Consider the following 17,441-nt stretch of genomic DNA (forward strand, 5'->3'; position numbering starts at 1 on the left):
TACCGGTTGTGCTCTATTGTAGCTAGAGCCGCTGGAATTTGAATAAGTGAATTGAGCAGCAGCACATTGGTCCTGAAGAAATGGGCCTGGCAGTATTACCTGAACGTGGCAAATAATAGGCTACCAAGAGTCCTAGGGAAATACTTCCCATTTATAACTTAGCTCTACTTACCTAAAGCTAGTTTATTCCCACAGATACGAAGAGTGACAGAGGTGGTTTTCTTAGCCAAGCTCCTACAAAAAACAGCAAGGTTGGGGGATGGGAGCACAACGAATGTTTATGCCTTTTGCTTAGGAAAGCCAGGTATCTGAAATACATACGTGATAGCCAGCTCCTCTGCTCCCCTCCCCCAGGTTTACTTATTTTCTTAACAAGCTTATTAACGAAATTATCAATCTGCATGTAACTGGTTTGAACATTGGCCCTTCCTTAGAATATTCCTACCCTCTTGTTGAAGCACTAACAAATAGGTAGAAGAAGGGGCCCAGACAATCCACACGTTGGATTTGCAGCCACTAGGATATTTCAGAGTCAGCTGCTAAAGCCTCTTTGGTATAGACAATGAGGGGGCGACTGAAGTGACTTTTCTTAGTCCATTTCCTCTCCTTCTCTCCGTCTCCCAAAGGTGTTCCGTGGGTCCCTTCCCTTTCCCTCTTCACAGTCCCTCCTGAGCAGTCCCAAAGCTTCAAACCTTGTTCTCCAACCCCCTTTCCCTAATGTCTCCCAACTACCACCCCCTTCCCCAATCAAACTCCCCTCCCGGTCACCACCAAAGCCCGGAGAAGTGGAACGCACACAATGCCTCCCTTATAGGGCTTGAGCTAGGAACTGAGCATGCTCAGTAGCCAAAGTAGATTTTTTTTTTTTTTTTTCTTTTGGTCGCAAGTGCGGCATCTCTCTCAGTCCCACGCCTGTCTTTCCTCAACCCCTATCCCCTATCCCCTGTCCCCACCCCCAGCTCCCAAATCATCCGGCTTAACCCGTTCCGCACCAAAGGCCCACGGAGTTCTAAGGTGCGGATAATTAACCCGTCTCCTTCTAACCCCGCTAAATAGTCTCACTTTAGGCTAAAGCCTCACACTTTCGCCTTAAAGCCCCCGGCCCCTTACGCGCAGACAGGTAGGGGGAGTGCGAATACTACTGGATCTTAGGAAACTGGTTCCCAAGAAGGCTCCTTCCAGGATCGACCGCTACGGAGAAGTATTCCAGGAGCCCTCTGTTCTGCGGGGTGACAATTAGCCAAAGGTACCGTACCCGTGATACAAAATCCAAGTATGATTGTTGCATTTGAATGTCATTGTTGTTGACTCATTCCTCTCCATCCTGTAATTATTCAATTCCGCGTAGGCTCGACGACCCTATCGATCTCCCTCGGTCCCCCTCCCCCAGGCTTTCCAGTGTTTCTTGGCTTTTCCTGGCTTCTTGGTTGCTCTCTCAAAGGAATGCCCCGTGTGTGTGTGTGTGTGTGTGTGTGTGTGTGTGTGTGTGTGTGTGCGCGCGCCTTCGTTATTAGGAGACTGGAGGAGAAGAAAAAGGCTCGAGTGTGTGTGTGTATGTGGTGGGGGAATGAAGGCAAGCGCGCCCTTGTTAGAGGACTGGGGTCTCCACGCCTGAGGAAAGGGGTCGCTCCTCCCTAGGGAATGTTTTAGGCAAAAAGAGGGGGCGGATACCGGGAGGAAAGCGCGCTGTCTTTCTGGGTGTGTGGGTAGAAGAGGAATCAAATGGGCATGTCTGGGTGGGGGACGGGGGTAAGAGCTAAGGAATGTGAGGGGGTCGAAGTGGTCGAGTGTTGGGAGGGAGGACTGCTTGTGTGCGGGGTGAGGGGGGAGTGGAGAGCGGGGGCGGGGGTTTAGCGCGTGTATGTAAAGGTGCAGCCCGTGTGCTAGGCTCTGGGTGCGCGCGCGGTGTCTTCTCGGGTGCGCGCGCGCGCCGCTGCCCGCCTGCCCGCCTGCTGGGGCTGCTCGGCGGGTTTGACGGGCGAGCGGGCGAAGGAGCGAAGGAGCTCTGTCCGGAATCACATAGAGACCATCGTGGAAACAGCAGCGCAGATCGCGGCGCCGCGGGCCCTGCACGAGACGCTGGGCTCTAGAGGTGGGTGAATTTCCAGCGGGAGCTGCACAAGCTGCACCGACACGCGCTCTGCCTCTTCCCCGCTCAGCTCAGTAGCGCGTGTGCGTGCGTGTGTGTGTGTGTGTGTGTGTGTGTGTGTGAGAGAGAGAGAGAGAGAGAGAGAGATCGCGCGCGCGCGCGGAGGGGGCAAGTAGCTTATTATTTTTAGTTTGAGTCCTGTTCGTTTGGGGCCGGTTGAGTGGCCAAAGTGGCCGAGGTGGCTAATCCTGCCCTCCACCTCCCACTTGCCTGCCTACGGCGCGGTCGCACGCCGCTGAGGACCGGAAAGGATTCGGGTGTCCTTGGCATCGCTGCCCCCCCATACCCCGGGCGACCAGGGCGGCGGGGCAAGTGTACTGGTCTCGGATGGCTCCGGCTGTCGGGCCGCTGGGCTGGGTTGGGCTATATTTTTACGCCCCACTCGCAGCCAGTTTCCGCAGACGTGGATCTGAGGCTCCGGGCAGTGGCCCGCGGGCTGGTCGGAGATTGCTAGCGCTCGGCAAGACTAGGAATACCAGAGGAAGAGCCGGTGGGTAACTCTAAAAGCTCTGCAAAGCCAGGCGAGCGCTGCCAGCGCGACTTTGCAAGGTGCCTAAATGTTGAGCTGATTTTTGGCATGGTGAGAGCAGGATTTATGTAGCTGGCCGGGGAGGGAGCATAGGCAAAGGGGAGCCTGGGCCGCCGCTCGCAGCCACAAAACCACAGGGTCCCTCTGCCCGTGGCAAGCAGGTCAGTAACACCCTAGTGCCAACGTCTTCGAGGCGGCCTGATCTGGCCATCTCTTCCTCCTCACCCACCGCACGCCTGGGTCTAGAGAGGTCCATTGAAACTCCAGCAGCTGCCCCTTGTGGGACGGGAGCGCGCGGAGAAATGTGTGAGCAGCGGGACTGAAGGCCCCCGCGACATCCCGCGCGGTACCCCGCCTCCACTACACTGCCCGCCAGGCTGCTGCTTGGGCCCCTGACGCGGAGGGGGCTGCGCACCGGCTCCGGGAACAGGGATGCGGCAAACATTGCGGTACGCACCAGGGGCCCCTCCAGCCTCCTAGCCGCCCGCCCGAGGTAGCGCACCGGGGGCGGCAATGGCCGAGTCTCTCCGCGAACCTCTACCACCTCCATCCGAGCCTTAGGCGGGCCAGCGGGGTTTCCCGAGTGAGCTCTCCGGGAGCCACCTCGGCCCACCGCCCTGCAGCCCATCAGTGGTCTGCCCTCCTCAGGCCGCCTCTCTCCTCCCAGTCGCGGACTGCCAGGCGCTGCACTCTGGTGGATGCAGGATTTGGTTTTGGTAGGGCTAGATTTGTTCAGTCCTGGTGGGTCGTGGGAGCCAAGGGTCTTTCAAAGGGGCACGGAGAGGAAGACGGAGAGACCGAGAGGGAGACGGACAGCTCCCAGCAGCCACAGAGAAGGCTCTTGGTTCCCAACTGGTACTTTGTGGGCTTTTTCTTTTCTTTTTTACGTTTTTCCCTTGATGTTTAAATGTGCATGTTTCGGTGGTACCACGCGAGTGTGAGGCTTTATTCGCATGCATTCAGTGCCCCCCTTACCGTCTTCGTAGCTCCCCTCTCGGAGCTCTTTTTCTTCCTTTCTCCACATTTCCATAGTCTCTTGCCCTTTCAGTACCTCTTTTCCTCTCTCCTTGGTGAACCAACTGGACTCTTTCTCTCTCTTGCCTGCCCCTCCAGCTGCTTGTGGCTTCCTCTGTTTCACAAGAGCTGCATTTGGGAACTTCCTGGCTCGTCCTAGTGACTTTTCCCCCCTTGCTACTTAAAGTAGAAATTGCCAGGAGGAGGAGGGCAGCTTCTTACGCATTTTCAGATTTGTTGAGATTCCTGGTTCTTGTTTTTGTACTGAATTCGGATTATAAGGAATTTTTTTTTTTTTTTAATTTTCTGCGTTTGGTTTTTAGTTTGGTTGCTTTTGGGTTTCTTTGTTTTGAGGTGGGTGGGGTGGTGGTTTAGTAACAAGAAATGACTCAACTGAACCAAAATAGCTGTCGAAAACCACATTCATAACAAGGCAAAAAATATCAAGTGAAATTTTGATTTTACAATGAAAGTTGCTTTAGGTGATGTCATAGTTAAGAATTATGACTTCTTTTTTGCAATGCCAATCATGCTCTCATGGTGAATAGGGGAAATGCACGTCTATATGGCAGCCAAATAGCATCTCAGCAGTGCTGGCTGTATTCTGAACCAAACTACTTAAAATGCAAATCCTCCTGGGTCATGGCTAATGGATTATCTACCTTAAGACATGTTCGGTTTCACCACTAGCTGATTCCTCGTGGGCAAAATAAACAAAGGAGTTTCTGTGTGACACTTCTTTCTTTGCATCATTTCCTTGTTGTGTGTCCCTGGGTATTCTACGTATTTAATTAATATTTGGAGGTAACGATATTGAAATTACACCCAGTTTCCCATTCACGATGGAAAAGACTAACGTTGCTAAAATAGTATCAATAAAATGCACGCTGCTTGTGTTGTTTCATCTTTTCCAGGAAGCATTGTGTATATTTGTATATATATGCAGGATTTAAGGACCCAGATACGATGAGTTATTTTGCTAAGCATTAAACTCTACCAACAAGTGATTCTTTATGTGTTTATAGTCAGGGACGTGGGCTGGTAATATTAGGAAGGGCGGGTGGGTGTTTGGAAGTGATGATTTTAGGACGAAAAATGTGCTGTACTGAACATATTTGGTGCTGTAGAAAAAGCTACTCAAAGATTGTGATGTGTGAACTCCTCTTTCTCAGCAGTTGCAGTCTGTGGTCAAAGTAAAAGAGATAAGCAGTTAAGCCGAGGATCAGTCGGACCTGGGTTCAAAATGGTAAATAAAGGTGTGGGAGAGGGCTAGGGAGGCAAGAGAGCCAGTTCTCAAAGTGGAAAGCTGCCTGGAGATTAGCTAAGCAATGCAGGAGTAAGCAGGTTACTCTGCTGCTTTCAGAGGCTCAAAGACAAAAGGCCTTTTGCTCCCTCTTTGGGAAATGACTGACAGGAAATTAGAGACTGTTTATTTACCAGAAAATAAAAGTTGGCCATCCCTTACTCAATTGCTTTTCTAGAACTGCACAGATTCGTCTGTGTCTTTGAAGGCAGCAGTGTACAGGAGTAAACTGATTGACAGAAACGAGCTTACCTCTATGGGGCTATAGCACAAGCAAATCTCTTCCCAGGTCACCGTCCCTTGGTCTTTTAACAGTCCCTGCTACAGCAGCCCAATCCTCCCATTTCCATCCTCCAGTGAACTCTGGGCTCTAATATGTTTTGTATTCAGCCTCTCTTATCTAGCTGAAGCTTAGAGAATAGATATCCACTAATCAAAATGGCTTTGTGGTGCAAACTCAATGGCATACTTGATGGTCTTGGTCATTTGAAGTGCAAATAGGAAGCTTAAGGCCTGTGTTCAAGGGCAGAGTTTGATGGTCCACGTGGAAAAAATCTTTTCAGATTGTAAGATTTCGGCATGATTAATAATACATTTTCCTATTGTTGGTTGTGTGTTCTGCACATGTGAATTTTGTATAAACCACAGGTATGGAAAATAAAATGGATGGCAGTTTTGGTGGTTATTATTGTTTGACTGAGCGAGAATATTTGGAGGTTTGGTTGCCTTAAAAATACAACTCTGGTAATTATAGCCATGTGTTCACTATGGTATGATTTAAATACAAGTAATTTTTCAAGTAATGACCATTGAAAAAATGTTTTCTTTTTATTTTTTAGATTATTTCTCTTTATTCAGAAGCATACAGTTGTTTGCTGATTGCAAGAAGATGTTTCTTTGGCTGTTTCTGATTTTGTCAGCCCTGATTTCTTCGACAAATGCAGATTCTGACATATCGGTGGAAATTTGCAATGTGTGTTCCTGCGTGTCAGTTGAGAATGTGCTCTATGTCAACTGTGAGAAGGTTTCAGTCTACAGACCAAATCAGCTGAAACCACCTTGGTCTAATTTTTATCACCTCAATTTCCAAAATAATTTTTTAAATATTCTGTATCCAAATACATTCTTGAATTTTTCACATGCAGTATCCCTGCATCTGGGAAATAATAAACTGCAGAACATTGAGGGAGGAGCCTTTCTTGGGCTCAGTGCATTAAAGCAGTTGCACTTGAACAACAATGAATTAAAGATTCTCCGAGCTGACACTTTCCTTGGCATAGAGAACTTGGAGTATCTCCAGGCTGACTACAATTTAATCAAGTATATTGAACGAGGAGCCTTCAATAAGCTCCACAAACTGAAAGTTCTCATTCTTAATGACAATCTGATTTCATTCCTTCCTGATAATATTTTCCGATTCGCATCTTTGACCCATCTGGATATACGAGGGAACAGAATCCAGAAGCTCCCTTATATCGGGGTTCTGGAACACATTGGCCGTGTCGTTGAATTGCAGCTGGAAGATAACCCTTGGAACTGTAGCTGTGATTTGTTGCCTTTAAAAGCTTGGCTGGAGAACATGCCATATAACATTTACATAGGAGAAGCTATCTGTGAAACTCCCAGTGACTTATATGGAAGGCTTTTAAAAGAAACCAACAAACAAGAACTATGCCCCATGGGCACCGGCAGTGATTTTGATGTGCGCATCCTGCCTCCATCTCAGCTGGAAAATGGCTACACCACTCCCAATGGTCACACCACCCAAACATCTTTACACAGATTAGTAACTAAACCACCAAAAACAACAAATCCTTCCAAGATCTCTGGAATCGTTGCAGGCAAAGCCCTCTCCAACCGCAATCTCAGTCAGATTGTGTCTTATCAAACAAGGGTGCCTCCTCTAACACCTTGCCCGGCACCTTGCTTCTGCAAAACACACCCTTCAGATTTGGGACTAAGTGTGAACTGCCAAGAGAAAAATATACAGTCTATGTCTGAATTGATACCGAAACCTTTAAATGCAAAGAAGCTGCATGTCAATGGCAATAGCATCAAGGATGTGGACGTGTCAGACTTCACTGACTTTGAAGGACTGGATTTGCTTCATTTAGGCAGCAATCAAATTACAGTGATTAAGGGAGACGTATTTCACAATCTCACTAATTTACGTAGGCTATATCTCAATGGCAATCAAATTGAAAGACTCTCTCCTGAAATATTTTCAGGTCTTCATAACCTGCAGTATCTGTATTTGGAATACAATTTGATTAAGGAAATCTTAGCAGGCACCTTTGACTCCATGCCAAATTTGCAGTTACTGTACTTAAACAACAATCTCCTAAAGAGCCTGCCTGTTTACATTTTTTCCGGAGCACCCTTAGCTAGACTGAACCTGAGGAACAACAAATTCATGTACCTGCCTGTCAGTGGGGTCCTTGATCAGTTGCAATCTCTTACACAGATTGACTTGGAGGGCAACCCATGGGACTGTACTTGTGACTTAGTGGCATTAAAGCTGTGGGTGGAGAAGTTGAGCGACGGGATTGTTGTGAAAGAACTGAAATGTGAGACGCCTGTTCAGTTTGCCAACATCGAACTGAAGTCCCTCAAAAATGAAATCTTATGTCCCAAACTTTTAAATAAGCCGTCTGCACCATTCACAAGCCCTGCACCTGCCATTACATTCACCACTCCATTGGGTCCCATTCGAAGTCCTCCTGGTGGGCCAGTGCCTCTGTCTATTTTAATCTTAAGTATCTTAGTGGTCCTCATTTTAACTGTGTTTGTTGCTTTTTGCCTTCTTGTTTTTGTCCTGCGACGCAACAAGAAACCCACAGTGAAGCACGAAGGCCTAGGGAATCCTGAGTGTGGCTCTATGCAGCTGCAGCTAAGGAAGCATGACCACAAAACCAATAAAAAAGACGGACTGAGCACAGAAGCTTTCATTCCACAAACTATAGAGCAGATGAGCAAGAGCCATACTTGTGGCTTGAAAGAGTCAGAAACTGGGTTCATGTTTTCAGATCCTCCAGGACAGAAAGTTGTTATGAGAAATGTGGCCGACAAGGAGAAAGATTTATTACATGTAGATACCAGGAAGAGACTGAGCACAATTGATGAGCTGGATGAATTATTCCCTAGCAGGGATTCCAATGTGTTTATTCAGAATTTTCTTGAAAGCAAAAAGGAGTATAATAGCATAGGTGTCAGTGGCTTTGAGATCCGCTATCCAGAAAAACAACCAGACAAAAAAAATAAGAAGTCACTGATAGGTGGCAACCACAGTAAAATTGTTGTGGAGCAAAGGAAGAGCGAGTATTTTGAACTGAAGGCGAAACTGCAGAGTTCCCCTGACTACCTGCAGGTCCTTGAGGAGCAAACAGCTTTGAACAAGATCTAGGTCATGTAATCTTACTTCATACAGAGGACATTTATTTAATGATGAAAGTGCCTTTTGTTGACTTCTAACTTCCAAATACTATATTATCAATAGGCATAGAGGCAGGTGTTTCCAAGGGTGTCTCATTAACTGTAGCTGCAAAGATGTGTCAAGTAGAAGAGAATATGTTTAATAGATTTTACTACATAAAACCTATACTGTGGAGTCCTGTGGGGATACTGCAAACTCTATTGCCAAAGGGATGCTTTATACACATAATACTGAATTTAACCTCAAGAGGCAAATCTGTTTTGTATCCCAATGCAAAACCTTCGTCTCTTTGTGCTTTGTAAAGCAAACTCAAGAAAACTGGTACAGGTGTTTGTACCTCAGCTGGGTCCTTTATCTTGCACGTAGATTAAGTTGGTGGAACTGGAATAATCCTTTTGATTTGTGGCATTGTAACAACTCCGTGTAAAGATTATCTGAAAAGTAAAAAAAAAAAAAAACCAAAAAAAAAAAAAAAAAAAAAACAAAAAACAAACAAAACAAAACAAAAAAAAAGCATGCAAAGAGAGAACACTCGATAGTATTTGTAAATTGGTAACCTTTATGGCCTGCATCTTGAAACTGCTGGATTTATAATGTTAAATTGTGCAAATACTTGTTTAAAATATAACATGCATTACATAACTATAAAATAAATTTGAATACTTTAAGCATTACCTGTCTATACATAAAAATCTAAAAGAAAAAATCAACGTGAGTTAGATAGCATTTGTGATGATCTGAAGAAATATGTGATGTTTATCAGAATTAAACATGGCTCAAATTAAATTAACACTAGAGTTTGTTCTCAGTTAGGTGAAATACCCACAATCCTTAAAGGTTGTCCAAAATAAGCAGAGTGCTTACTGTGTGAGCGCACCCAAAGCTATTTTTGTAACATAATTCATATTTATGAAGTACTTTGTATACTAAATAGAAAAATATGTATTCCTTAATATGTATTTAATATGCCTGACTTGTTTTCCTGATCACAGTGAATTTACCAGTAAGTATAAATGTAGACAGAAAAAAATATACTAAACTGAAACAAGCCGATGTGTACAGAAATATTCTGGACTTCGTGATCAGGTGTAACTTAAAAACAACAAAAAAAATTAAAAACGAAAAAAAAGAAAAAATTACAAAAGAAAAGTTAACTCTGTGCTATTCTTGTGAATTTAGCATATTATCTTCAGATTTGTTACCAACTGTGCATTTAAAAATAAGTTCCTTAGTTTTCTAGTATTGTGTCTGGGGCAGTTGTTATTTGCCATCAGTTGTCTTGCTTTTCAGGATTCTATGAGCTTAATTCAAATAGTTTTCGCTACAAGTATTTAAAAAATAATGAATAAGGTTAATAGTTATATCTTGTATGCATCAGTATCCTGTTCTTTCATCATTCAGACCACTATCAGATAATCTAGTAGAACTGTAAACATCATGGTAATCTTGGCTATGAAAGCCACACTGTAAAAATGCTTGCATTGGTTTCAGATGAGTTCACAGTCTGCAACTACAAATGATACGCCCCTGTGTTTGTTTTTGCTAAGATCTAAGTCAAAATTTGTTAAAGGAATAAAGTAACTGAGAATGGGTGATTTCGGAACTTTTGTAGGAGCTCCCGATTAACAAAGTGATATTCAGAAACACATTGTCTTCTTGGCCTGCCTGCATATATATATATATATAGATATATAGATCTATATAGATATACATATATATGTGTGTGTGTGTGTATATATATATGCGTGTGTGTATATATGTGTGTGTATATATATACATATATGTGTGTGTGTATATGTATGTGTGTATATATGTGTGTGTATATATATACATATATGTATGTGTGTGTGTATATATAGTGTGTGCGTGTGAGAGAGTGTCCCATCTTTTTTAATTACCGTATGAATCAGTAAGATAACCAAGAAAGTAAACATAGCCATTCCTCATGATTGCAAGTGGCATATTTTTTTGTTGCAGCTTCCAAAATGATATTATGTTTATAGTTGCAGTAGCTGTTCCTTTACTAATCACTAATTTCAGGGCTTTATGTGTTTGTTGCAAGATAAAAAAATAAAAGAAGCTTGACTTTCTTGGGTGTGTGTGTATGTGTGTGTGTGAGTGTGTGTATATATATGTGGGTATATATTCATACATATAGATAATTTGGAAATCTTTTTTAAATAGCGAAAAACGTCTCCATGTGTATGTGCTGGTGCTCTTAAAACTTTAGTGTGTGATTTTAATTTTTATGATGTCTGTGAAAACTTTATATGAATATAAAATAATTCAAACAAATAATTGCTTTCTGATCTTGAAAGAAAAGACAAGATGTGTGCCCAACAGCTTTTTTCATCTACAGTTTCATAAGGACTTGTGATATGCCATTACCGTGCATGCACGCATCCACGGATTAAAGGGCTCCTAATGTATACTGACAGGATAAAGATACAAAGGCTTCAAAGAAAGTGTTTTAGTTTAGTCTGTCAATAAAGTATGGCTTGAGGGATCTTAAATAGACACTTATAGGAGGAATCAGAAAGTTCCATTCATGGTCTGGGGATAATAGGTCATTTGAATGATACCTTTTATTCAGTGTGGTGATGTTTTGAAGATGTTTCAAGGTTTCTGCAGAATTCTCAATGGCAAGAGTACCTGCCACCATCTCAAAAGCTTGCTGTAGCATATTGGCTATCTCATACTCTTCTGCTAAAAGGTATAAATGTTCAACTTTTTTTAAAAAAGTAATTTAACGTACGTGGTTATTTGGAGGTTCAAATTGTAAATGAAAGTAAAAAATTCTTGGTTAAGGCTAATATATTTTCCTTAACTGAAGTCATTGTGCCTACATTATATAGTGTATACAATTTTGCACCTGTCTTTCATTAGTTCTAGTTGTACATTTTATGATAATGTAGTTAGGTATAAGTTCTGAGTTGAGTACAAAAACAGTTAAAATACTGTATCTACATTTTGTTGGCTTCAACTATAACCTTGATGTTAGTTTAACCCCTTGAGGTATGATATGCACATCAGTACAGCATTTTCAGTGGAACTTGGATGCAAACCTATAAAATCCAAGAAGTGCTCATTTCTAATGTGGTCTGACACATCGTGGGCTTCTTGGCCCTATGTTCATGTATATGGACTACGTTAGAATGATTGCAAACAAATTTAGATCTTATGAAATCAGTGAAGGGGTTGAGATAATATATTGTGTCCATGTAATATAAATCAAGTTTTAAATTATTTTTTTATGAAATCAATAAAGATGATTCAATTCTTTAAAAGTAAGTCTTTGTGTAATTTTATGAGAAAGCAGCTATTAAAGTAGAGTGATTCAAGTCTATGAGACAATTTATATTCTATATTTAGTTTTTCATTCTGAATAAACTGAAAAAATATATTAATTAGAAATTTATTTAAGACCATCTTTCTTTTGTTGCTTTTTTTAAACACTTACTTTTTTTTTAAGCCATAAGGATGCATAAATTATACAGGACATGACCTTATGAGTAATATCAACAGGTATTTCAGAAATAACAGAACACGTCTAGAAATGTATGGTGGTAATATTAATCTATAATATTTTTTGCATGATTTGTACATTGACATTGTATGAAATGAGCACAGTGAGGTTTTTTTTTTTGTTGTTGTTATTGTCGCATCCAAAGAGTTGGGGAGAAACTATATTAAGAATGTATTTATAATCACTATTTTAAAATAAAGTAAAAAAAATTGTATTGTTTTTACCCTGATTTGATTATTAGTATTTTAGGTTAATTTGTAAGAGAAAAATCAAGTAATGCTGTAAAAGCTAATGTAAATCACAGAAAAGAACTGTTTTAATGACTTTTGTTTGCTTTTAATAACATCAAGGTATTAGAATTTATTAATTGCCATTTTTATGAAAGTATTAATAAAATTGTTTGCTACAATGATATTTCTGAAGCCACAGTTTGTTAAATATATTTGTCTTTCCATTATTTTTCAGAAAAAATAAAGCAGTAACCAAACTGATCATTTCACCCAGATTTGAGGGTAAGATATAGCTTTAGAATACTGTTTGTATTCAACTTAACTGCTAAATCTCTGTTAAAAAGAAATGCTTTCTTTAGAAACATATTTTCAATCTGTGTTCCTTCCCACTGGCAGCCCCTTTGGAGAAGAGTCAGACAGTGCCAAGATCAACATGCTTTGATTCTTGCCCATTCTTTTGAATCAGTTGGATTCTGACATAACTTCAGATAAGCAAATCTTAACTATCTTAACAATCTTAACTATCTGCTCAAATACTTTTAGAAAACCTTCAGTACCTCTGTATTCCATTGCCAGTTTGCATGTTTACAGGTTAGTTACCCACTTATGGAGTGAATTGTGATTTGTATTTGGTTCTTTTAAAGATGACCAAAATTATCAATCCATCACTTTACCAAAACTATTACTGTTGTGGAAAATGAACTAATTGCATTATGGTTAACTTGAGGGCAGAAAGGAATATAATTGACTATATTGCCCAATACAGTGGGTTTAAGGTTCATATATTTATGGTAAGACAAGTAAAGACAGAAACAGAGAAAGAGAATATAAATTAAGATTGTTGTTGCTTTACACGTATACATAGGTATGCTGAAGGTGTGAACAGTATAGATAGCATATACAAGTACTTTTAGACTAAATGCCTTATGCATCTGAGGAGATACACTGCAGGATTGTGTTATTTTATTTATTTATGAGTACTGAGCACAGAGCTTTGGGTTCCAGCCACTTCTGTTATGTAGACAAGTGGCATCAAATCAAGGTTTGGCATCATTTCTCGTGCTCTATCCAATTAGTCACTGTGGTCAGATGGGCTGAACTAAAATAAAATATCCTGTTTGTGGCTTCACTTACCGAGAATAACTGGTGACATATATCAAGTTCACCTGATAATTGTTAACTCTCAATTTCAGATTTCCTAAGGATCTGTTCTTTATTTAAAAGCAAATGGGAAGGCAAATGAATTTTAATAATTTACTTTGTACAGAACTGCCCTTAATCTAATTTTGAATTTTATTTTGTTTTATTTATTTATTTATTTATTTAATGTCTTTTCAGTTTCTACTGGTTGATAGGATTGTGTTTTAAAAGGGGGAAATCGAGGAAGGGAAATTGTGTTGTTTTTCTTATATGAAATGACTTCTTTTAATTTTTTTAAAAATATTTTAACCTGTTGTTCTTATGTCTACAGGGGGAAAATAAATTAGGGCTCTGAGGCATTTGAATATTTTAGACCAAATAATTGCTATTCAGAATAAAGATTCAAACTTCTCATTAATTCATAATTAACATTTCCACTGACAATAGGACCCAGAACCAGGAGAGAATTACTCAACCCTCCACTTTAGTTTACTTTTGTAGACACTGCCTAAATAGAAATAGAAATTCTGGTGATTACAGTAACATCAAAAATGACAAATTACCTGTTTAATTTGAAAAGGTCATGAATGAAGCCTTCAGAGAAATAATGTGAATAATATAATGAATAACCATAGGGCAGTGCCTTTAAATTAGCTATATGAAGGAAATAGTCTTTTTAAGTTCCTGAACAATATATTTCTCTTAGTTGGCACCTCACAAATACTAGGTCATGTCAGATGCTGCTGGTTAATAGCTGAAGGAAGGCATGTTGTGCAGTGGACATTGCTCATAGAAGTGTTTGAAAATCATAGTAAGCTTTGTTCTCCCTGCTAAGACTTGCTATGTATATTTCCATCATTGTTTCATGTAAACTGAACCATTGTGGTAAACTTTTGGAGTTGATATGGAGTAACTTTAATGCTGTTTTCACAAATAAAAGTTTTTTCTTATAGGTCACATTTGTAGCCATTCAGTGTGTTTATTAGTGTGAAATTAGTAAAGCTCAAGTTCAAAAAGAAATGCAAATAATCTGGTTTTTAGCTGATGCAGTCATTATATTAGTTTACATGTCTAGGCCAGGTCTACCTACACACATACACATGCGTACACATAAGAAAGATAGAGGGTAATATGTGCAAATGGTGAATTATGCACAAAGGGAATTATCTGGTTAATGTAAACAAAATATTTCTACCTTGACCACCTAGATTTTTCAAATCCAAGTAGATTGGGACCTAAATGTTATTTGTCCTGTTTTTGTTTTTTTTTTCCCCCACACTTGAAATTAAAACCTGACCACTTTGTCATATATAGGAGAAATTATGCCCAGTTTATCTCCCAAGACTTCTCTGGATTTCAGTTATGTTTGTTGTCTTCAGATTTTATTTTGATTTTCTTTGTTAACATTTTTCATCACTATCATCCCCAAATTATATGCTTAATAAATGTACAGTGCTGTGTACGATGTTCAGGCAACCAGCCCGCCCAGGTGCAAATCAATGCTGCTACTACCGTTCACAAACGTTATTCAGAGAACTGTACAGGGGCATTTAGATCCAAAATAATCCCAGGATGAGGATTTAATTAGAAGTTATTGGAACAGGTATGGTTTTTTTTCCCTTAAAGAAGGAAAAGTTGTTTGAAAATTATGACTAAAGAGCAGGATGAGAACAAAGGAGTATTAAGGGAAAAAATATTTATTTATCAGATAGAATTCAGAACTTAAATACTGAACAAAAGTATCGTAAAATAAGTCAAATTGTAGATTTCTTTCTCCTTATTATTTACCTCGGCTTTATTTCTTTTAAACAAATATGAAATCTAGGCTTTGTCAACATAATAGTAGTTTAGGGTTTTTATAGAATCCACTGGTCAATTAAAACATTTAGTTACCTTTGCAACCCCTATGGATTTTTTTTCCCTTGATTGACTGACATCAAGGATTGACTGAATCTCAAAGCCTCCCGATACAGTTTTAGCTGTCAAAAAATGATAAGTAGCATTTGTGTTTAATGAGAATAAGAGGTGAAAAATGCATATCACAGAAAACCATCATGATAGGGAACAAAATAAATGAGTACAAACATTTGGGTTCCCAGATACAAAAACTTGTGGTCAAAAAGCTGCTAGACCTTTTGGGTTGTTTTCAGAAATCTTATTTAAAAAAAAAAAATATCAAGTGCCGATTTCAGAAGCTATTTCCTGTATGAATCCCCAGGAAGCCATGTATCTGCCATGGATCCCCTTGTTCCATGGCAGGATGTGTCACATTTGCCAAGTCGTCCCTGCTGGAAATTTTTCTCTTCTGCTGTTACAAACAGCCAACGCTGTCTATGGCATGGGCTAGCTTAGGAGGAATTTTTTTCACTGTTTTTTGGTAGTTAGTGGTAATACACACAAAAAGTCTAGGAGTCTCAATACAAGCGTATATTCACCTTTGTAATATTACCATACTAGAGAGCATTTGGGTCTTGTATGTTTTACACATTGCATCTTTGTTTTTATTCATCAGTTATCCTCTAGCCCACAGAAGCTACTAGTTATTTTATTCATCCCTGTCTTTCAAAGTAGAAGCTAATCACCATCCTGAAATCTCAGTTACTTATAGAAATGATCATCACACTTCTATGTGCCCATTTCCTTCTATAACTTCTAGAAATATAGAAAATTTAGTACAGTAAGTGATGGATTTAAAAGAAAGTCCTACTGACACACAAAAAAATCATGATATGAAGACAGAGTGACTTACCAGAAAAAAACAACTTTAGGAAATCATTTTTTAAGTTTTAGATTTCCTTGCTTTGCAATTAGACTTCAATGCCTTCACTTTTGAGCTGGACCCAATGAAATCAGTTTTCACTCTGGGGCCGCGCAATAACTAGAAATGATATTATTGCTGACGTGTGGGCAGGTTTGCCATGTGTTGCCATAAACATGGCTGCTATTTTCTCCTTGCACTTTCTACTTCAGAAAATATTCATTCTCTCAGATTTGGCACAGCTGCTGAAATGCTGCTGTATCAATTCTCACCATGAAAATTCAAAAAGAATTTTTTTTCTATATGTAACTAAGCAGTTACACAAAAATGCGTATTAGAAACTGGATAAAAACATCAGGATAAAGAAGATAACTAGTGTGTTCATAAGAAAAGAGGGTTTTAAGGAAGCAAAATGCAGGCATTTTATTAAAAATTACATCTACCACCTCCCTTTGAACTTGTCGACTTTTTGAAGACTCCAATGTATGCATTATAAGGGGAATAGGACTCAGTTTATATGCAGCATTTTCACTCTCTGCTCATTCTTCTTGGTTGCCTAGCCTGTGCTGCGGTGTAGAACGTGTGAACAGTAACTTTGTTTTTAAATCCCAAATGCATATATGATTTCACTTGTTCATTTGAATATTAACACATTGGACATGACCAGTTTCTAACGTAATATTTTTACTACAGCCAATTGAGACTTCACTGAATGACCTTTATTTCATCTGAAAGGTTATCAGAGCAGGGGTAAACTAAGAGGCTGCTGGTCAGTTTCCATGTTTAAAGGCCATCACAGGAAGATTGAGTATTTGAGTATATGTACTCTGAATTTCCAAGTCAGATTATTTGGTCCTCATTTTCTTCTCTTTTGAAAGAGTAACTAGGGCTAGAGAGGGGAAGTGACTTGCCCAAGGTCATCAAATTATTACGGCCAGTCTGGTCTAGGACCTGATTGTCCTCACTCACAGGACCATGTTATTTTCATTACACTGCTTTGTTTGGAAGTTCCGGAGAGGAAAATGAGCATCTGTGGGTGAGGCTTCAGGCAGACATTCCAATGCAGCATAAGGACATTTTCTGTAAGGTTTTAGAATGCTCTATAACTGGAATGAACTAGATACAAAATACAGAGCTCTTAGTCCTTAGAAGCGTTCAAGCTGAGGATAGTTCTAACAAGGAGGATGGATGTTATTCAAGAAAATTTATCTGAATGCGAGCTTGGACTAGGTGATCTTGGAGGACACTTGAAACTCTAAGGCACTAAGGATTCTGTAGTGTATACACTGTAATCATTTACCCAGAAAGTCAAAACTATCAAATATGTTTCATCCAGAATATTTAATGAATTGATCTTTG

General features: G+C 40.1%; 1 protein-coding gene across 2 annotated transcripts; it reads left to right on the forward strand.

Annotated features, from left to right (window-relative positions):
• Positions 1-1,164: 1,164 nt before the first annotated feature.
• Positions 1,165-8,882, forward strand: SLITRK4 (SLIT and NTRK like family member 4). 2 transcript variants are annotated; one of them, XM_023202691.2, is made up of 2 exons: positions 1,165-1,246; positions 5,835-8,879. In XM_023202691.2, the coding sequence occupies exon 2, from the start codon at positions 5,885-5,887 to the stop codon at positions 8,396-8,398; it is 2,514 nt and encodes an 837-aa protein (XP_023058459.1). In that variant the 5' UTR covers positions 1,165-1,246; positions 5,835-5,884; the 3' UTR covers positions 8,399-8,879. The 2 variants fall into 2 exon arrangements, with proteins under 2 accessions (XP_023058459.1, XP_023058458.1); XM_023202690.1 differs by lacking the exon at positions 1,165-1,246 and adding an exon at positions 1,779-2,092 and having other exon boundaries at positions 5,835-8,882.
• Positions 8,883-17,441: the final 8,559 nt, after the last annotated feature.

The sequence above is a fragment of the Piliocolobus tephrosceles genome, chromosome 12 (genome assembly GCF_002776525.5).
Source record: "Piliocolobus tephrosceles isolate RC106 chromosome 12, ASM277652v3, whole genome shotgun sequence".
NCBI lineage: Eukaryota > Metazoa > Chordata > Mammalia > Primates > Cercopithecidae > Piliocolobus > Piliocolobus tephrosceles.

Coding starts and splice junctions, on each gene's coding strand:
- SLITRK4 (XM_023202691.2), top strand. CDS start 5,885: ATGTTTCTTTGGCTGTTTCTGATTTTGTCAGCCCTGATTTCTTCGACA.